The sequence below is a fragment of the Leuresthes tenuis genome, unplaced genomic scaffold (genome assembly GCF_036924035.1).
Source record: "Leuresthes tenuis unplaced genomic scaffold, fLeuTen1.0.hap1 SCAF_9, whole genome shotgun sequence".
NCBI classification, from domain to species: Eukaryota; Metazoa; Chordata; class Actinopteri; order Atheriniformes; family Atherinopsidae; genus Leuresthes; species Leuresthes tenuis.
In genome coordinates this window covers 17558757-17581018 of record NW_027325363.1, presented here as the reverse complement: position 1 = coordinate 17581018, position 22262 = coordinate 17558757, and the positions used below count along the sequence as shown (strand labels likewise).

At 39.3% G+C, this 22262-nt stretch overlaps 1 protein-coding gene across 1 annotated transcript in view; it reads left to right on the top strand.

Moving 5' to 3' along the window:
- Positions 1–22262, top strand: part of grm5b (glutamate receptor, metabotropic 5b) — a 65235-nt gene that overhangs the window by 6423 nt on the left and 36550 nt on the right. The window contains exons 3-6 of the mRNA XM_072392600.1: positions 443–877; positions 1065–1179; positions 11841–11915; positions 12386–12560. Of these exons, the coding sequence (XP_072248701.1) occupies positions 443–877; positions 1065–1179; positions 11841–11915; positions 12386–12560 (800 nt within the window). The remainder of the gene's footprint in view (positions 1–442; positions 878–1064; positions 1180–11840; positions 11916–12385; positions 12561–22262) is intronic.

Genomic DNA, 22262 nt, shown 5'->3' with positions numbered 1-22262 from the left:
CCAAATTGATTAACTACTGAGCCAAGAGTATTAATGTTGTTTTGCTTATTAAGACCAAAGGAATACATTCGGTTTGTAAAATGGTTACCTCTTTTTGAGTCCATGATCGTCCAAGCTTCATTAGTTGCCCAAGGAACCAGTTGTCACCCACTGACATTTAATCTTTTTTTTTGTCTCATTATGGTTAATTGCAAAAAGGGGGAAAAACAAGAATCTTTTAACCTGGCAACCATGTAAATGTAAAACCCTTCTTAGCAAAGCACTAAGGCGTTCAGTGCATAGTTTAGAAAATGTTCTCATTTACTCGGCTAAATAAGTATTTAATAATCTGCCTGAATAATTAATAAGATTACTGGTTGTGTCAACACAAAGACAACGTTGGTATCTAAATGGCAATTCGCTTTGACTTGATTTACTTTCTCCTTCTACCCTGTCTGCTCAGGTACATGAGCGCAAGTGTGGTGCCGTGCGAGAGCAGTATGGCATCCAGAGGGTGGAGGCCATGATGTATACGCTGGACCGCATCAACGCCGACCCGCAAATTCTCCCCAACATCAGCCTGGGCTGTGAGATCCGAGACTCCTGTTGGCACTCGGCTGTGGCTCTAGAGCAGAGCATCGAGTTCATCAGGGATTCACTGGTCTCTTCTGATGAGGCTGAGGAGTGGGGCGGCAGTTCTTGGGGAGGTGGAGGAGGCGGGGCAGCGACAATGAAGTGCTCAGACCCCTCTGCTACTCCGATGCGAGGAAAGAAACCCATCGTGGGTTTGATTGGACCGGGGTCGAGCTCAGTGGCCATTCAGGTCCAGAATCTGCTACAGTTATTCAACATACCACAGATTGCCTACTCTGCTACTAGTATGGACCTCAGTGATAAGGTGAGCACGGTGACTGATGTTGTTGATTCTGCACAGATGCAGACATGTCAATATTAGAGAGAATCGATTTGTTCCACTTAGATGTAACATAACTGAATTATGCAAATGTATTCATTATCCACTTTGCTAAATGTCCTACTTCCTGCTGTATAAGTGCTTGTCACTGATTCAGCCTCCATTGTTTCAGAGCCTTTACAAATATTTCATGCGGGTGGTGCCTTCGGATGCCCAGCAGGCACGAGCTATGGTGGACATTGTCAAGAGATACAACTGGAGCTATGTGTCTGCCATCCACACTGAAGGTACAACCACCCACACTTCCAATCTCCAGTATACTCTTTTCCTTTGTCTTGTTCTGTCTTTGTCCTCCATGCAGTGATCTTGCCTACTCATTTTTATTTAACCATGTATCTTTTATGTGCAACACTGTCCAAGTAATGGTGTGCGCTAGAATGTTTTCATTCCGAAAACAAATGTCATGTTTCAAGAGAGGGAAGTTCTTGAGAACCAGAGAGCAAAAAAGTTGCATTACAAGCAGCGCCGGGCTGATTTATTAGTTAAAAGAAAATGAGAAATGGGAGAAAGAAATCTAATTGACAGGAAGTGAAGCAACACTGCAGCAGAAAGAGAGGAAGAAGTTGTTTAAAGCGACAGGTTTAGAGTTTATAAAGGGAAATGTGGTGAAAATTGAATTACTGTAGCTGGGATGAAGCCAGCTATATGCCAAAAGACTGATGAAGCAGGAGTGTCCTAAAGTGGGGAAGTAGATCAGCAGGTAATGGCTGGAGGACAGAGGGAACCAAAAGGTCACAAGAAACACATTCCTCTGATTTACAAATGCTTCTCAAAATAAAAGTCCAAACTCACAGTGAAGAACGACAAGGGAGAAACACCTCGGGGAGGATTATGTACTACAGACAAGAGAAAATCCTTTTTAGAGCAAAGGAAAAAATCTTTCAATTGTGTTACTCATCCATTCACTCACTTACTATGGAACTAGTATTGAGTTGAGTCAGAGTTTACTAATGGGAGATGTTGCAGATAGTGTGTCAGCCACCTGAAGTGGAGGACAATGCATTGGAGTCTGAGTGCATTTGTCCACTAAGCCAAGGGTTGCTCACCCCCTGTGTGATAAAGAGTGATAAGCACACCCACATATGCACACACATATGCACACACACTGTTCCACATTAAAGACTGCAGATTCAGGCTTCTGGCTTTATCGGGGGTGTAACAAGGGCATTTGAATGTAGGTATAAATACTGTGTGTGTGTGTGTGTGTGTGCTAGTGGTGTGGTCTGCATGTGTTTGCGTATATTACATATATGTACAGAATATTCATGTATGTGTATGTGTGTGAGAGAGAGGTTTGTGTTAGCCTGGTGAGTGAAATGGAGGAGGTGGAATATATAATGCAATGCTGTAGCTGAGGCCAATTTGTGTGAGGCATACTGTTCAAACATTGACAGATTTTAATGTAAAACTACAGACAACACTAAATCTAATTTATTTATTTGTTTATTGATGACCCGTGAGCATTATTTGATTTTAAGAGATGTTCTAATTCATTAACTTCTGAATCCGTGATCAAATTTTCTGTTTGTCTGAATTCATAATTCTTTAACTAATTTACATTTAATGTTCAATCATTGAAAGTCACTGCATTGAAAGTATAGTATAGCCATTGAAATCTGCAGGTCAATCAAAATTCTGTTCAAAAGTTATAGCAACAACTTGAAAAGGGGATAAGAGGGAAAAAGAATGTGCCTCCTCTACTTTTTCATGCCAAAGATGATTGATATACACAATAATCAGCAGAAGATAAATGGCGTCGTAGGATGACACGCTTAATGAGCCACAAATGACATCTCTTGACCAGTCCATGATGTACCCTCCTATAGTCCAATGGCAGCCGGAATAGGCTCCAGCCACACCCTGCCAATGGTGAATTAGATTAAGTGGGTATACAGTGGATGGATGAAATGTCTGAAATGTACTACATTTAAACAGAGGCGGTCACATCATAATTACATGCACGCTGACATGCTCTAGGCATGGATATTCTTCACCAGGAGTTTTGAAGGTTAAAAACGTACAAATTATTCCAATATTTAGGTTAATTGGTGAGTGTAAGATTAACGAAATGTATATATAGAGCCGTGAGAGCGGGCACATCAGATCAGCCTTTCTCCTCAATACTCACAGATGAAACCACTCGATCAAAAGCAAAATGTTGTTTGCACGCGAATGACACTTCTAGGTGGAAGCTACAAACAACTTTTTCTTCTTACCAAAACTATCGGTCCTCTGAGCCTGATGAATTATAGGTGTTTTTTTTCTAGCAGGGAAAAGAGCAGCAGCCCCTGTGATCCGTCATGTTAGATTTAACATCTACGAAAAAGATGCTCAAAGTGAGAGGGAGAGGACGTCCTGTTTAATTTGGAACATACAGTTGAATTTTCCCTGCCATCAGTCATTGTAAAAAAATCTAAAAGTCAAAAACTGGAATTGGTAGGTTAGATGAGAAAATGAGAAAAATGAAAGAATCAGTTGGCATTGACCAAGAAAATTGCAATTGGTACAAACTCTATAAATAAATGTAATTGAAATAGTTGACACTGGCCAAATCAGACAGTGTGTCATTCCATTAGAGAAGACTTAGAGGAGACTGTGTCGCCTGATATAGCCTCATCTGTTCGTTTGAACAACAAGATGACTACGCAAGGATCATCGGCGGGAGCGAAAAATGAGAAGCTGCAGTTGTGTTCCACGCTCAGATGTGCTGAAAAGAATACAAAAAGTAAATGCCAAATGATTTTCCACCACACGTTCTCATAACACGAAGCGGAAGGGTCATTTTCTCACCTTCAGTATTGTGCTTTTTCTGGTGAGGTGGGTCTGATTGTGTTAGATTCAAAACCGAAGAATATCACTCTCAAATGTGAGCTCTATTATGGTAAATGTTACATTAATATGAAGGGTGAGAATATAAGGCACTAATACTACCCATGTTAATTATTTTTATAATAATTATTTTTATTTTCTGAAATTGCTTTAGTTTATGTAAATAAAGAGTTGCAGACAAATCAGCCTACGTATTTATAACAGTGTGGCATCAGAAAGAACATTTGTTTTACTCGTGACATTTATTTTTCCTTCTCCTGCGAGTAATCAGCATATGAGTGGGGTCCTGTGCTCTTGATCATTTATCTTAGCAGCAATGCGAGGAGCATGTGCGGTATCTTTGTCGGAATTTTAGGAGCCTGTTGTTGTTGTTGTTGTTGTGTGTACAACGTGCAACTTTGTCAGGAAAGTGTCGGTCTTTGTGCGCACACAGAGAGGTGGGTTTAACCTTGGAACTGGTTCTCAAGGTTACACGCTGTCTTCTCAAACACAAGCTCTCAGACACAGAGTAAGAGAGGAGGGGAAGGAAAGAATTTGTAAGGGCTGGAATATAGAGGAAATGAAGGGTCTGCTGAGGGGGGAAAAAAGGAGCAAGGATAATTGGGGGTGAGGAACAAGGGAGGAGGAAAGAATGGGAGAACAAGTGATAACAGTGCCAGAAAACCACAATGTGGGTATGTTTGTGTGAGTCTATGTGACTGTGTGCATGGGTGTGGGGTGTTTGGGATAGATAGGACAGCATACAGAAGCTGCAGAATCGGAGAAAAATTGGTGGGGAGGTTTGTAGAGACTCATTAATTCTCTGCATTAACATTTTGCATCTGGGTGCGAAGGACAGGGGAACTGATATACAGCAAACTGAACAATTCATGTTATGTCAGAATAGTAAGTATACTGAAGTAATAAAACTTTTTCATTGTAATGATTTATCAAGTGCTTAATTATGTAACTGTTTTTATCATATAAAATGGATATGGAATGCAAAGAAGTCTGTCTGGCCTAGACCATATTTCTTTGCAGCTGGGGCTTCTGGAGAATTCTCAGTAGGTTCCTTAACGTCTGGGCTGGTGTTCTGGTCAGAAAGAAAAAGATACTTAACCTATCTTTACGCCACTTTATCTGCTCAGTGTGTTTACATTTTATTTTCTAGAATTATGACTGTGCACCATCAGGATTGCAGTAGATAAGGCGGATGCTACTACCTGAAGCACTCCCCCCTCCTCCAAATTTGTTAAAGGTGGTCAAGACCACACGGTACCACTTCACAAGAGGTTTTGGATGCAGCTTGATTGGTGAAATAGAGGACAAATGAGCACAAGACTGGCAACTCAAGACAAAGAAAGATATGAGAATGGTAATTACTTTGGATTGTCACAATGTCAGCGTGTTTCCTACAAAAATATCAAAGTCGGCAGCCGTAGATGTTCAAAAGATAATCGAAAAAGAAGCACTGAACAACATTTTAAAGCAACTTCAAGCTCAAGCTGTGTGTAAAACAACAACCCCTGTCCCCGGCTGAGAATGATGAGGATGAAGTTGAAATCCGTCGTGAGGACTCTGACTCCTGAGAGAACAGGTCGGATACCGGTTTACACATCACATGTGGATTCAAGTTATGGCGGCTTAGTAGAAAATATTCAAAAACAAGGTGTACAGATGGATTCTACATGAAATCTATATGGTCAGAGGCTTCTGATTATCATCTTGTTGTGTTATGTTAATCAGAATAAGTAAATCAGTCATACTGTGCCGCTGGCTGTGATTTCAATGCTGAAATTGATGCACAGCTCAGTACTGTTACTGGGGGGCTTGAGATGGACAACAAAACCACTGTAGCATTTTCCTGCAACACATATACAAAACAGGGTTACTCTGGAAACCCTATTTGATGAGAACATGCTCTTCTATGTTCCATAATATTCAGATGTTCCTCAAATGTTAGATGACAAACCTGTCCTAGAGGCAGGTATATGTTCTCATTTGATCTTACCTTGTTACTTACAAGAAGGTACAGAAGTATTAGAGGATTATTTGCTACATGTCATAAGTCGACTGATTCTGTAACCGTCAATCTGTCTCAATCTACTACGTGAATGAATTATCATTGAGCTCTGTGGGGCATCGTTAGTCACACAGTAGGAGGAGAAGCAGCAGAAACACGGTCATTCCACTGCTCTGATATGTACGGCTGTTTGTGTTTAGAGAGAGTAGAAATTTGACAATGTTTAAGTCCTTTGTAGATCACCTTGTGAAAACCAGCCTGTAAGAGGATGCTGTCAGGACACAAGGAGGCACTGGACTTTTTTTTTTTTGTTGTCAGCATTATCCTTTAATCCATCTAATTTTAAATGTATGTGCACTATACAGGTCAAGTGTGCGCATATTGAGTTCGGTTTCAGTTTTTTATCTTAGCCTTTTTCATAGTTTGTTCATCGAACAAATGAATAATTCACAGCTCCGACAGGGTTATAGTATTCATTCACTGTGTGTTACAATGAAGATGGCCCCCATTGTCAACATCAACTATACTGAATTCAGTATTTTATAATCCTCATGCTTTCTCTGCTGTCTCTCTTTGTTCTTCGTTTCTGTGTTTCTCTCTTTAGCTCAATTCAATTCAGCTCAATGGGTTTTATTGACACAAAAATTGACATGTTGTACCGAACCTCGCTCCGACAGCAATTGATCGATCTCTCAATTAATCAAAATACGACCCTGCTCTCCATCTCTCTCTTTTTACTCTCACTCTTACTCTTTTTCACTTTTTCTCATTTGTTTCCTCTATCTGCCGTTAATGGCTCGCAGATTCTGTCTCCCCTTCTATTGTTGTGGTTTTGTCTCCCTTTCCGTTCCCATCATCCTTTTATCAGTTGCACTCTCTCTCTGACTCTGCAGCACAACATGGCCTTTACGTATTTAACTTCTGTGGCATTTGAAGGATTACGGGAGAGAGGAAAGTGGGATTTGGGGGAGACGGTATAGAGAAGGGTTTAATGAATGGAGAAGGGGAGAATGACTGAAGCAGCTTATGTTTTTATAATCGTTGCTGGTAATGTTGCCTGAGGGTGAACATTCAAAGTGGGTCATGGGCCAGTTTTTTGTGGGTCCTGGAATAATACGAAAGCTTACTTTAATGATCATTGGTCACAAGACTACATCTCCACAAATTGGTCTCCTGTTTCGGAATTCCTGTTCTGGGAATCTACTTAATGTCTTCTGTTAGGATAATAGATGAATTGCCAGTCATCGTAATCCTCAAGCTTCCATGACATCTTTAAAGAAGTGTTAGGGCTGTGCAATTATTATTTTTTAATACAATATCGGCATGTTCTACATAAAATGGGTTATCAATTTATATCACAAAGATGATGATGTTTGCATGAAGACCACTTTCCACTCCACAAATGAACTGCAAATTCATAGATTTGGTAATTGGTTAAAATTTGAACCAAATGAAATATTCTTAATTGCAAATGTGCTTCATACAAATGTACTTTTAACGGCGGAGCCTCTCCACCTAAGGAGACATCTTTGTGGGTTTTCTGATTGTGATGTTATTACAGTGGTTGGTCAGGACGCAGCAGAGCCTGACCTTGCTGCATCTAAGAAATGCATACAGTCAGAGATGATCAGATTACTCTTATTCAAGACGTGTCTGGATAGGCTCAGATTACAGAATAATGTTTTGGACAATGTTTTGTAGGGTTGTCGTCAAAAAGTCAATACTGAGATATCAGTGGATACCAAAAGTTCACGCTGGACTAGATACTCTCTTTTCCCCATGGCATTGAAGGTGATATCAGATATGAAGTGTTTTCTCTGGCACTGGTGTCGAGTTTGAAAACCCTCGTGTTCAGCGTCACAGAAGTTAAAATGAAGACCAGAAGCAAGGTTACAGTGTTGTCCCTCTTTGTCCCTGTGATGAAAAAGCGAGAGATCAGCTTCAAGGTTAGGGGCCTTTGTTTCAACAACAGGAATGGTATTATCATTATCAGATAATTCAAGCACTGCTGTTAATTTGCTTGAGGTTGACGCTCTGTTGATTTTAGCCAAGAAGTGTCAAGGGTGGTCTGTTGCATATCACCATTACCTGCCTGTGAAATCGAGTGCTTGGTTTCCATTTGTTATCCCAAGCAGAATGTACTCAACTCGGTGGGTGGAAAGAACTCAGATTTATTTCCTCTTCTTGATTTGTGGGGTGATTGTCAAACAATGCTGTGGTGCATTACATTTTGCTCAAACATTCAACAGTGTTGAAGTGAGATTGTCAAGGATTATTATCATATTAACTTTAATGGCCCTACTCCAAATGTTTTGTTCATGTGGAAGCTGTGACTGCCATGTTCAAATGAGTACCTACAAAATCAGGTACATAGTGCACACAGAGTACTACAACTGAGGTCTACTAACTTCAGTATTGGAATGGAGACACACATGTCTTTTGCTAACAAAGCTGCAACTGTTTTTTTTAATTATAGAGCTGATTTCATTGCAAATAAAATAATACAGATATAATAAGAATGATCTGAAAGTTTTAAATGTTTTTTCACATCCCGTAGATACTTAGAGTTATAGTTAGCTGCTTGAGTTAGTAACTGACGGTAGAATTACAAACAACATTATCAGCAGGGGTGGAGTTAATTTACATTTCAGTTATTGTGACCATGTGAAATTATTTTTATATTGGTATGTAATAATAATACAATGTTAATAATAATCTATGAATGCGTTGTTCAGCAGTCAGAAGACTGACTGAGGCTTTGACTGGAGCTTTTATTTGAGCTCTCGGTTTGAACAGACAAAGGCACATGCGTCAAGCAAAAATCCAGTTTGATTCCAGGCAGCAAAGTTCCTGCATGATTTTCATAAATGGTTCAAGTTTATTTCTGACTTGTTTACTTTCTAAATCCCTTATTGAAGAACACTGACTAAAATTCTTATTTCTTTTCCTACGTGCTTGCATCCCACCTAAAAAAATAACATGTACCATATATGGGCTTTGTTCCTGTCATACGTGTAAACAGGATGACACAGAATCTCTGCGCTGGGCCTGGAGTTTTTTTGCTCGGAGTTTGCACATTACAAATTTACATCCTAACCAAAAGCTTGTTGTACCACAATACAACAGTTTACATCACAGAATAAATGACAAAAAAAGTAATTAAAGTTAAAATTTTAGGCAGTCCTACAAACATAAGCACGGAGATTAGCAGCAGTAAATGGGGTGATCCCCTGAAAGCCACCACAGACATACATTGCACCCACATCTTCACATGTGCACAAGTTAGGGCAATGAAACTCTTGCACCATGCACAGATGCCCACTCTGCACTCCAGTGAGAATGTTTGCGTAACACATACCCATTAATCTCTCAGTACTGTCGACATATATTGACACAGACAATTAAATATGATATTAGATTTGTGAACCTCTACTTGTCTGTCTGAAAGTCAAGCTTTCTCCAACAGATGTTATGTGGAATTTTTGGAGTACTGGGAAAATATTAGAGTATGAAAGAGATCAAAAAGAAAAGAAGACTGGCCTTATGTATTTTAACAACGCGTTTTTTTCCCTCCAGCTCATGCTGTGACAGAGGGGACTGTGGAAACAGAAACTGAAGAAAGAGAGGGGAAAGAGGAGAAAGATGCAAATGTTTAGACCAAAGAATGCTGAGACTGAGAAGGATGCCAGGTGGTTGAGAGGAAGTAGAGGGAATGAAATGAGGGGCAAAAAGATGTCTGCTGGCTATGTATCTAAATTTCAGTACCTGTATTGCTGCTGCAGACAAAGTGACAAAGCATGATAGAAAAGGAGAGTGGTGACATGTGGAAGAGTGGGAATTTCACAGAGGGCAGCTTTGCATTTGATTGTGTGTTGCAGTGTCCCGCTATAACCTACCGGACGAATGACACAATGGAAGTGGGGAGGGATTCATGCAATTTTCATTCCTGTTTTTAAAACTTTCAGGCGAGGCAGAAATTTCGAATTGAAACTACAGTGTATCCTTCTCTACTTTGTGTTTTAACCCCATTTCCACCAGACAAGCAGAGATATGTGCACTCCTTAGAACAATAGATTTGATTTAGGAATGAAAGAATATCTGCTTTTTAGGGTAAAGGAACAGCCAGACGACAGTGAGGGAAGAACTATGTCTGAAAGAAACTGTGAATGTGTGATCTCGGTTGTTTTTTTCTGTGGAAGGTGATAAAACAAAGTAGCACATGTGTGAATGAGTTAAATGTCCTGTGTATGAGGCAATTTGTTTCGAAATGTGATAATTTTGCCCTTTGATGAGAAATCAAACAAATGGATTCAAAAGAGTGACAGAGTCCGCACAGACAATAAGATCAAATAAGTAGATATAAGGTATGGCTGAGGTAATAGAAAGTGAGTAAAGTGAACAGAAACCAGCAGGGTGAATGGTGGTGTGGTAGTTAGCACTGAAAAACGTGTCTGTTTGGTTAGTAATAAGTGTGGTGGCCCTGTGATGGATCAGCAACCTGTCCAGGGTATACCCCACCTCTCTTCCGATGGCAGCTGGGGTAGGCTCCGGCTCACCCCACTCCCCCATATAGCTCTTAGCAGATTTAGAACAATATGACCTTATTTGGACCTTGTGTTATGCCCAAATAAGATCATATTTAAAGTAAGCAACAACTGCATTGAGCTTTGTTCTTTGTTGCAGTGTGTAAATCTTTTAAATCTTGCGTCGCACACTGTTGCTCTACGACGTATATTCGAGACTCCAGCAGAGTCGGTGCAGAACAGCATGGCTGTGGGTAAAAAGAAGACAACACTTTTGGGGTTTGTCTGTTTTTTAAAGGATACAAGTGTGTTGAAGGATGAGGAGAAACACGGCAGCGGCGTAAGGGGATGTAATCTGGGCATGAATCATTAATCGATCTACGTTCCTTAACATATAAACGGAAACATAAATGGAATATCCTTTTATGAACAAAAGACGATATGTATTTAGAATAAACTATTAAGTTTATTTAGTGTAAACTTGTATTGTTGAGTTGAAGGGAGAATGCATTTGTATTTGAGAAAAAAACGAGAGGCCCGAGGCAGATTTACCAACGAAAAGAGAAATGATTCTCACATGAAAATCCCTGCAGAGTCCAGCAGGTTACAAGGTTTACAGACTTTTTTTTTATAATGGTACCAGTATGAATGCATATGTGTGCATGTGTGTGTGCCTCAAAGTGCGCACGGGAGGGATAGTCTGTACCATCTGTCTCTCACTCTTCTCACTGAGACACTAATTACAGGACTTTACACTTCACTCCACCACCCTCATCACTGGACTGACTACACATGCGTTGGTCTGGGATTATGGGACCTCGTCTTCCTTCCTCCCCTTTCCCTGTTTCTCGCTGTAAGCTCTTCTTTCCCTGAATAATTTTCCATCTCTTTCCTTCGTTTCCTTGTCTCCGCTCTTTTATCACCGTCTGTCTTCTTTGTCTCCTTAAAGCTGTCTTTTTTTCGTCATCTTATTTATGTAGAGCGTAGGGATCAATGATACCAAATTAGAATGCACTTTGTAGGTAGTTGCACACAATAAAGTCATCAGAGATGAAAAGAAAAAGCACAAAAAAGGAGACTTCTTTTGTATTTTCTTCAATCAACATGGAAGAGGGAAGACGCAAAGAAGAAGAAAGAACGAAAAATTACAGAGGGGAATCCTGTCATATTCTTTGCCAATATGCACAACCCTTCATTAGCATAAATTCCAGGTCACCCACTTTCTCTGGCAAAGAAAGGGGTGCCACAGTGGGGAGACGCTTTCTCTGACATATATTTGAGCTGGTATGTGGAGTACAGGAACAGCCAAATGAATGCAGTTTTGGGCCTAATGGGCCTGTTTTTGAGAGAGCATCAGGTCCTTCACATATTTTTCCCCACAAAGGAGAATCGTATCTCTTTCTATATCTCTGTGACCCTGTCTCCTTACATACACCCATCCACATACTTCACCTTTACAGTTGTTATTTAAGTAACCTCAGCACAAAAAGTGAGCCAGTTCTGCAACCCTTCTGTACTTTCTGTGGTTTTCCAGGCAACTATGGTGAAAGTGGGATGGGAGCGTTCAAGGACATGGCGGCCAAGGAGGGCATCTGTATCGCCCACTCTGGTAAGAGACAACAGGTCAACATAAGCACAGAAAATTCAACATCAATCTTAATCATTACAGATTTTTTTTCAGTAGGGAAAAAGTTACTGTCGTTGTTGTACAGTTCAGTGTTGATTCAAGTATGACTCTCAGCATTTTTACACCCACTTCAGAGTGTTCCTTTTGCATACAGAAGAGCATTATTATTATTTTTGTCCTTTTACTCCTTCTTACACCAAATGTTGTCAACAGCGATAGAAAGGTGTTGAGCATAATTTTATGTTAACTGCAGTAAACATGCACTACATAAGAAAGCATATCTTCTGATGATGGTCTCACTGTAGGACCATATTTATGCCTGGTGGTCGCCACTGCATTTAAATTAAACTACAAAAAAAGGCTCAAAGTTAACTCCTCAGATGAAGAAACGGTGATCTGGAATCGACACGAGGGTCACAGGCTTGTGTTTGTCTGACATGTTTTCCCCCCAGGCAAAATCTGGAGCAATGCTGGAGAACACAGCTTTGATCGACTGCTGGAGAGACTGAGGGCACACCTGCCCAAGGCCAGAGTGGTGGCATGTTTCTGTGAAGGTATGACTGTCCGTAATATCCTCATGGCTATGAGACGTCAGGGACTGGTGGGAGAGTTCCTCCTCATCGGCAGGTCAGTGAATCTCTGTTGTGTTGACAGATCTTGGCTTTACAATGTTTTGACCAAGAAAATATCTCAAACGTATTTGATAAAGTACTAAGCAGATTGATTTGTTAATGACATCAATCACTGCTGTTAATGATTAAGAAGGATGTTGACCATAAACTGTAGGCACCTTAAAAAATAATAATATTCAAATTTTACAAACATGTTTTTCTCTTGCACAGAGCAGCTCACCCCGACATTGCAGACAAGACATTGTTGCTGTTTATGAATTGCCCAAAATAAAACAAAAAAAAACAAAGTCTGTGATTTTAGATTATGGTTAATTCCATTACAATTACTTTCCTTTTAAAACGAAGCTCCTAAAAGGATTTTTGTTGTTTTACATCTGAGCATGTGCATGAAAGCTGTAACAAAGCCTCTTGAGTTTGAGTCGTCATGCCAACTGAGTAATTAACATAAGATGAATAATAATTTCAGCACCTTTGCCTGCTAACCTACCTTGAAGAAAACAGAATTTATGTAGACTTGAGACAATATGATATGATTACCATTGAAATGCCAAAAATATAATTATTTTCAATTCTGCTCTACTTCTCCCCCAGTGATCAGTGCTGTGTAATTAAATCATCGTAGCAAGCATATTTTGTCTAGTCGTCTCACTCATCTAACTCATCATCATCCACATCACCATCATCATCATCGTCCTTCGGGCAATGAGGTAAAGTCTCAAATCACACTAAATCTCTTGTTTGTCTGTTTTGCCAGTAGAAAAAAGGGTTGAATGAGAAAGATCATAAAATGAAGACAAATGTACTGTCGTCACTTAATTTAATGACTGGGTTTGTCATAAATTTGATGGACTGTAAGAGGATGATTAAAAAGATTAGCAGTGACAGTCCAAAACTGGTAAAACAATATGATAAACTACTAAGATAATTAATTAGTTAGACATTAGACAAGCCGGATGGTTTGAACCATTGGTTTGAACCAAAAAAAACAAGAAAAAATATTTATTTGGTTATTGGGTGAACCGTATCTCTATATTTATCACAAGCAAACTTCAACCAATCATGTCAGTTCAGAGGAGTAAGTTGGAGAAATCAAACTTTGACAAATACCCATGTGGAGAAAAGCGAAACAACCTTCCACCAGGAAAAGCCTTCAGTGCCCTTTTTTTTTTAAGAGAAATACCCTCTGGTTCTGATACACGAGATGCCATAGCATCATCTCTGCTAAAATCTTTTGGAGTCACTACTAATCCCACTCCTAAAACCTGCCCATAGTTGCCTGTATAGAACACATATGTACTAACGCATAGCCAGAGGGTTAGCGAGATGGAGTCTAGCGAGAAAGCTGAGCCTGGAGGCACTTTCATTTGAACTGCCTCTGTAAAATACTTTGTTAAACTTTACTTTCCTCATGAGGTCATCCAGAAATGCTTAATGACAACTTGATGTCAATATCAGATCAACTTCTTTGATCAACCACAGTTTCCTGACATCATATAAAACCATCTTGAACACAGTCATAAATTCATATTATTTTTCTCACTTTGAAATGTTTTTTCTATGAAGCAAACTGGCTTTTAGATACTGAATCTCTCACCATTATGCATTTTAGTTGCTGAAGAAAGTTGTTAATAGTTTGCTAAAGTAGATAGTTTTTGCAGTAAGTCCTCCGTCTCTGTTAATTGAATATCATCCTTCGTTAGCGTCTTCATCATAAACGGACTGCAGTTACAAATTGGAGACCGTCATGGGTGGGTGCCTTGCTCACAGGGGGTCTGTGGAAGCAACTTCAGATTAACTGAGTTGGGCAGACACTCATTTAACACCAGGATAATTACGTTACCAGAGGAGCATACAGATGATGATAAAGCAGATTATTCAGTTTCCGGGGAAGATAGTTATGAAATGCCTTAAGATCTCTGGACCCTAACATTTTTTCTTACTTTTTAAAAAGACATATGTGCCACATACCAAACAAGACTTTACAATGAGCATGCCGATGTGTTATGTTATTACCTCTAATATATCCTGGCCTAAAGATTCACTGCCCTCTCCTTTTTCGTCTGTTGTTCAAATGAAATTGGGATCTTGATGAATTTGTTTTTTTCAGGAACATACTTAAAACCCTTTCAGTGACACCGTACAAACCCACTTATTGTATATTCAAAGTGAGATTGTCTGATATTGCTTCATTGCGCTGCTCAGAGTGCATAATAAGTAATCTGTTGTAGACATTTCACCAACTGCAAACACATCTTAAAGAAAAAAGGCACAAGCAGAAATGGTTGCCTGTTCAAATGCTTACTCATGTGATTAGAAGTGTGATTGAAATGTTCAATACATCAAAAGTAACCCCGTATTTGCGTCAACTAATTTCCAAAAAGGCAAGGTAAGCAGGTAGAAAATATTTTTTTGCAAAACAAGGAAGTCTTTCGGAAATGTATCACGATCCCTTTTGCCAGCCCACTCCCAAGTTCTTCTTTCTAAATAACTGCTGTCGCAACATACAGGCTAGCAAAAAAACTTTTAAAGCATGTGAATTCTTACGACAGTTCCCTGCTGTATTCCGTTGTGGGTACATTTGGGTACATGGGTACATATTTTCCAGACCTAATTCTGGGCAGCTGGCTGGGTAAACGTCCAGCTGTGTTTAACATTTGTCTGACATTTTTGCTCTCAGGTGAAGAACCTAAGGGAGATGTCTCAAATAAACAGCTTATGACTGTGCTGCTTCTCAGTTTTCCTCCTGCATAAAAGTGTACCTGCACTGTCGGCGATATTGTAATGTTGAAATAAAATACTGCAGTGCCTATGCACTTTTAAAGAACTGCTCAGGTGAGTTTTTTTGTTGTACATAAAGGTTACCTCATTCCCACACGTTATAAATCAAATCACACAGTTTCAGTGTGTTTCTGATTTGTGTGTTTCTCTCCTCTTAGAAATGATCCTAAATACCCACATCTGGTCCTCGAGCTAACTACCACATCCCCAGAAAACTATGTCACGCACACATACACACACGTTCAACAACGTAACCACACAGGCAGACCTTTCTGCCTCAATTTATTGATTATTTAAGTCCTATAATTCCTTGTGGTTCCAGAGGGCTACAGACATTAATGAGTAGCTGGACTGAGATAAATATCTTTTGCCACATGGGACACATTGATACCACTCTCGCTATATACGTACACACACGTTTGTCGAGTCATTAGCTTTTAAAGAAATTCTCCTTTGTTTGGTTTCATGCAGAAGATCCTCTGTTTAGTGAAATGTCGATAAAGATTATCAATTCTTAACACAATTCTTCTTAGCACCACTAAAATGTTATATTTCCTTTTTTCTGTATCTTTTAACTATACACGAGTTGCAGAGCAGTTGGCGTTAAGAGCAGTGACTTATTGTGTGGTGACCACACTGCAATATCACTGTATTTTATGGTTGGCTATTAAATGTACACGTGCAGCAGCTTTGCACCACATTTTTATAACACTGTCTTCTGCGCATAGATTTACACATTTGCACATTTACACATGGTGAGACCTAATTCGTTAAGGAAAGAAAAACTAATTGGCTAAAATTGTACATGGGTTAAAACTATTTGATTCAAAATTTGCTTCCCAGCTTTCAGTTCAAGCAGTGGATTACCATGGTAGCTAACATGCAACCAAACCTGGATTGTGTGTATTTCCATAAGAGGCAGGTATTCTGCTTTTGCTGAAAGAATGACTATACGGTTGAATGAATTGGAACAGAATAGTTTGAATCAGAAGTCAAGCTGATTCTCTCTGGAGATCATCCCGCACAAGTCTGCACCCCTTCTATCTGCTGTTGCCATGGAAATTTCCCCTACCGTATTTGGATGATTCCAGCATAACAGCAGGGGCGATGTGGCGCATGCGCATGTGTTCATGTGAATGGCTATTTGCATGCGTGGGTGCTCGATGTGTATAAATTTGAGACTGTGTGGGTAAATCTGCACTGTTTGGCATGTTTTCTGTTGCTAAATGAGGTAGTTTGTCATGATATTCTGATATTATTTGACACATCTTGTCTTTGTCTTTCTTCATACAATTCTTTTTAGTCTTTCCTTGTCTTATTTAACCAATTGTTTTTCACTAACAATCTGAAGCTTTTTATCTCACCATTTCTCTCCAATGTGCTCCTCTTTCCTGCTACGTTTTGTTAGACTGCATGAGTGTGAGATAGAACAGAGAACTTCAGCTGATTGTTTGTTTGAGGTCAAACCCCACCAGTGTCCCAGTTTATGCACAGCTGTATCGTAAGACTGCACTTTAATCAGAGTCACTCACAACATCTCAAAGTAGTCTGTCTTTAAAATGGATTTTTGCTGTGTTATACACCTGTGTGGTATTGAGATGAGATCAAAGACACTGTGACGAGAGAGCAGGGAAACAGAGCGAGGAATGAAGGAGGGATTCAAAAAGGAGTGAGAAAGAAGGGGGGGCTGGGCTGGAAAGTGAAGAGATTAGCAGTTATGGGCAGAGCAAAGAGCAGTATGTGTAAATCTTTATGTAACATTATGGTAGTGAAAGGTCTCTTTTCTGAAATGAAAAATAAATCGCTCACAGTAGGAGTGTAATTTACACATCACTGATGCATTTTTGATGTCTCACACAGGTGTTGATACACACATACATGTACATGCACAAGCAGGGTCTTTTTCTGTCTATGAGCTAATGCAGAGCCGTGTACTGTTTTCTAGGAACATGTTCACTTACTCTTGATTAAAACAAGAGCCGTTTCGTATAATTTAATTGGTGAAATGATTGAAATTAATCCTGTTGTTTCTTTTCATATTAATTCCTTGTTGTGAAAGGCTGCTTGTAATCTAAACACTGAGGAATATGTTAGGGATGATGGGCGGTTAAAAAGGAGGGTGAAGATCAAGCAAAAGTTATCTTTTATGTGCATGTGCACATGTGTGGTTATCAGTTGATCAGAATATATTGTCTCACAGGTTGTACAATTTACTTTATACAAATATGGTGCTCTCTGCATGTCTGCTGCTGTGTGTGTGACTGCGCGAGTGAGCGATCTTTCTATGGTGCCCTTTCAAGCGTAAAGGTTACACCATCGGTCTATAGCTGTTCTATGGCTTACTGAATACACACATTCTGTATGTTCTTGATACTGTTAAATCCTATTTTTGATACTTGCTAAAATGGAAGTTAGCTGTTTAAATGTAGCAACGGTACATTGTGCTTCTCTCAGCCTAGTGCATCAGGTATATACTTAATACTGTTGCAACAAAGAATGCTAAGCTAATTGGAAGTCTAGTCAGTAAGCTATCCCACATTAACAAGGAAAAAAGATTCCCCATTCCTTTGGGTAATGAGTTATCAATGTCAATCTGCCACATGCGTAGTAGTTTTTGTTTTTAAATTGTTAGTTTGTGATTTTTGTGACTGAGTGTTAAAGCATGAGATCACGATGAAGATGATTTATATAGCATGAAGAATCAGAAACACGGTATGGTTTTATGACTTTCCATCTGTCATGATCTACGTTGACACATTTTGTGGACAGAGTTTGGCAATGTGATTGCATCAGAAAATTATACAGGTTTGTAATATAGATTGAAACTAAGCCAGAGATGGGCCTAGTCCGATCCATGATCTTTGGTTGGACTAAATATGATATGGTGATGGCAACTTGGTACTAATGGGCTGGAACTGGTGTGATACCATCTCACAGTGGTCTCCAGTTTCCTTCCACTCATTTACAAATTAAAAAGGGTGGGGGAGTGCTGTAAGAGCCCTTTCAGACAAACTAACATCACTGCAAACAACACTGTGTTTGAATTAAACCAGATTACAGTTCAAACTGTTAAGTTTCTTGTCTGCACGTTGCTTGACTTTTGTGTTTTTGGGGGATGTAGCATTGGTTTATGTCCTCCCTTGTTGCACCTTTCGATGCCCCTTTCTCTTAAATTTGATATAGGAAGGAATTCACTAAAGTGACTTGGATCTCTCTGTTCCTTAGTGTCAGAAGTGTCAAACATGTATCAAAGAACTCTCTAGCGAGATGTATGTCTTCACATTTTGACCTTGACTTTCATTTTCCATTGTCAGTTTGGGTGAACTCTTCTAAGACGGCAAATCAAAAAGCTGTTGAACTGAAACTACCCAATATAAAATATAAAATTCAATGTTTTTTCCCTACCATTCTGTGTCTGTCACTACCTGTCTTTTCCTTTGACGCCTCTGTTTCCTCCCCCTTTTCTACTGCTCTCGGCTTTTTAACATTTTGCTTGTCTCTCCTCTTGCCTTTGATTTATTTTTTTTGTTCTTTGTCTGGTTTCTCTCTTTAAGAGGACATATTGTACTGTCGATAAATGTGTTGCAAATTTGATCTTAAATCACCATGGATTAACAAAACAACCACACTCTCACTTAGGATCAGTTGGTCAATTAAGAATGACTAAATAAACCAAAAAGCATATTTTTCGACTATTTTAGGGAATCTATCTTTCATGAATATCCAAGTGACAACATGTAATGAAATAACCACCCTAATGGAAATGGGCATTAAAATATGTCATTTTAATGCCCATTTCCCAATAATGATTTAGAGTAGGTCTGGGCAGTATGTCAGGAAATATATTCAATATAATGAAACTATTCTGCAATTTTCCAACAGGTGTTAAAAACAAAATGAATCATCCGAGTCTTGTAATGTAGAGCGCAGCTATCGAGAATGCTGAAACAATACTTACTTTTATTGGTGGGCACAACAGAACAGAGTTAAAAAGGATATAAGCAAATATGACCTGATTTAGTTTTAACTTAGATATAATCAGACTGGTTCTGATACTAATCCCTGCTCAAAATGGCTTTAAATGAATTTAATGAACTAAACACAAACGAGAACAAGGCTAAAACAATACAAACTTAATTAGAGCTGTTATCTGTGCTTTCTTTGTTTTATATGTAGGGGTGGATAATGAATAAGAAATAAAGTAGACATCAAACTTTATAAACCAATGGAAGTATTTAATCTGACGCAGCAGGCAGGCATGATGATCAAATCACTACTGCGATGCCTGTCTGCTATGTGCCACGAACATTTCATTGCCTGTCATCCCAACTCTTGTCTTATTGGTGGTATTGGTATTGGTGCTGCAGTAAAAGTTAATTTCCTCTTTCATTCTATCTCAGAGCCTGTGGCAGAATTTAAGCGGTGAGTTATTGTCAGTATGTTGCCGGGTCCCCTGAAATAGGATTACATCATTCTATATCTGGAGCTTTTTGTAGGTTTAATGCTGCTCTGACCTTGCACCAGTTGTGTGTCACAAGTAGGAAGTGTTTTGATTTAGCAACTAAATTAAACTCAAATAGTACAAAAGCAACATTGGAAAAGTGTTGCTACAAAAGAACCCATAGATAATTTGAATTAAATGTCCAGTTTAGGTGCAATAAGTCGATCAAATTGTGGTGATGACTCATTCTGCTTCCATACTTTTGAGTGTATCAACATATTAGGGGCTACTTCAAATATGTGCCCCAAATCAGGTCAGTCTTGCCATTCCAGTGTTGTACATCCACTTTTATCCTTTTTTTCCTCTATCGCTGCATGGAGACAGTCTGATTAATAACAGCAAGTGATCACTCTGCAGTCAGAAAGAGGAAAAACACAGAGATTCAAGAACAGAAGAAAACATAGGGGTGTCTAACTCGGTGTCCCTGGGCAGGGAATTAAGAGGTCTTCTGTATGTAGGGCGGAGCTCTAGGCATGTAGATTTACACGCTCACACACATACCTCAACACACCCATAACCCACATATTGTTGACAAATTTACACTCTCTCACATACATACAGACAGAAGTACACAAATCTGTTAAAAACACGTTCCGTTACACATTGACTGACCGACATGCAGCACCTTCAAAATGACATGCATATGCACACACACACACATACTTAGGCATGGGGGGAAATAGAAATACACACCTACACACATATTCATCCTCTTATTGCTCTCCCAGGGAATGGTCTTATCCTCTTACAGCACTCCAATGGGAAAAGTGCTTGGAATTAGAGAGTATAGGAGAAAGTGACAGACAGACAGACAGTGATACCAGGAAAGGGAGGCAGATAGATGGGAGAGCAGAGTGAACAAATATCTGTCCTTTTGTGACTTTGTGTTTGGGATTTTTTTGTGTTGGTGCAACAGATTGTTTGTGCTGCTTGTCTGTTGTTGTGAGCTCTCATTTCGGTATTTTGCTGCTCATTTTCTGAAATTTACACTGAGGGATTAAACTGACTGTTACATCAGTGGCTCTGTTGGTTCAAACACACACACATAAACACACACCAATACACACAAAATAATCCTTTTAATGGGGGTTGTCAAAGTAATCCACACCAGCATCTGAGGGTTTACGCTCCCTTTTTTCTGTTTTATATTTGATGCTCATGTCCTGGACATTCATTAAAGCGTACCTTCTCACATATTCAAAAACAAAGATCTCATCAGGACACAAATAACCTGTGAAGCTCTCAATTCTCCTCATTCACTGCCATTCCATCTCAACACTTGACCTTTTATTCCTGCTCCCTTGTTTCAATAATCATTCCAGCTTCTTTCTTCTCCTCAATACGCTTACTTTGCATCATTTTGAAAGGCTATCGGTAAAGAATTACCCTGCTTGCCTGGAGAGGAAATGAATTGGCCCTTCATTTAGCTCGGACTGCCTAACAAGCAATGGTAATTAAGAGATATATGAACTTTGATTCCTCTGAGAAATAAACGCAGACCTCCAGTGAAGCGAAATATGTGAATAAAGTAATAGAAGGGAGCAGCTGAGGGTTGTGTCTGATATTATATTGTGAAATTATTTAGTGCTTTTGTGTGAAGAGCACCGACAATATGAGCACAGAGAAATGGTTTTACATAACAAAGGCGAGAGACAGAACGTGGCTGTCCTTCAGTATTTTATTAGACATTCTCCTTTATGTTATTATTCAGTTTCTAAGAACTTGACTCTTTTTGATATGTTAAGTAAAATAGATTGTTTTGTGGATTCATCTCATAAGGCAGTTTGGTCAGATACTTAATGTATTAATAGATTTAAGCTACAAACAGGCCTTCAAATGAGTAGGTTGACCCTTTCTTAAGTGACTTACAAGGGAGGAACACACAGGGGGCAATGCTCAATATTTTGCCCAAGGACTCGATTAGGAAGCTGGTTATGAAACCTTCTGAAACTACCAATGTACCCTCTGAGCCACAGCAGCCTCACTTGCATAATTTTGTATTTTTACAAGGGGTTTAATGGCACACAAAATGTATGGTTAGAAAAAACCTTTGAAGTGTAAATGCTGAACAACAACATCAGAAGTCATGTCTCTCTCATTTTTCCCCCTCTGCACTATACAAGTATCAAAAGTTTGCTTCAAATTCACTTGATAATTTATCAAATCCATGGCTATTGTCCTCCAAAGCCACTCAAATGATCACTTTCCAGTCTGCCTCCGTCTCGCCGTCCTGATTCACATATTTAATTGATGCCATCATAAGTGGCAAGTTGGTCCATTTCAGACTTCAGTTAAACAGTTAAGTAAGGTTTTTCTCTACAGCAGCAATAGTATGAACTTAACTAACATGGCTAGTCCCACTAGTATGCATACTTACCTATGAGCACAGTCCTAATTGATGTAACTCCACCTGTGAAA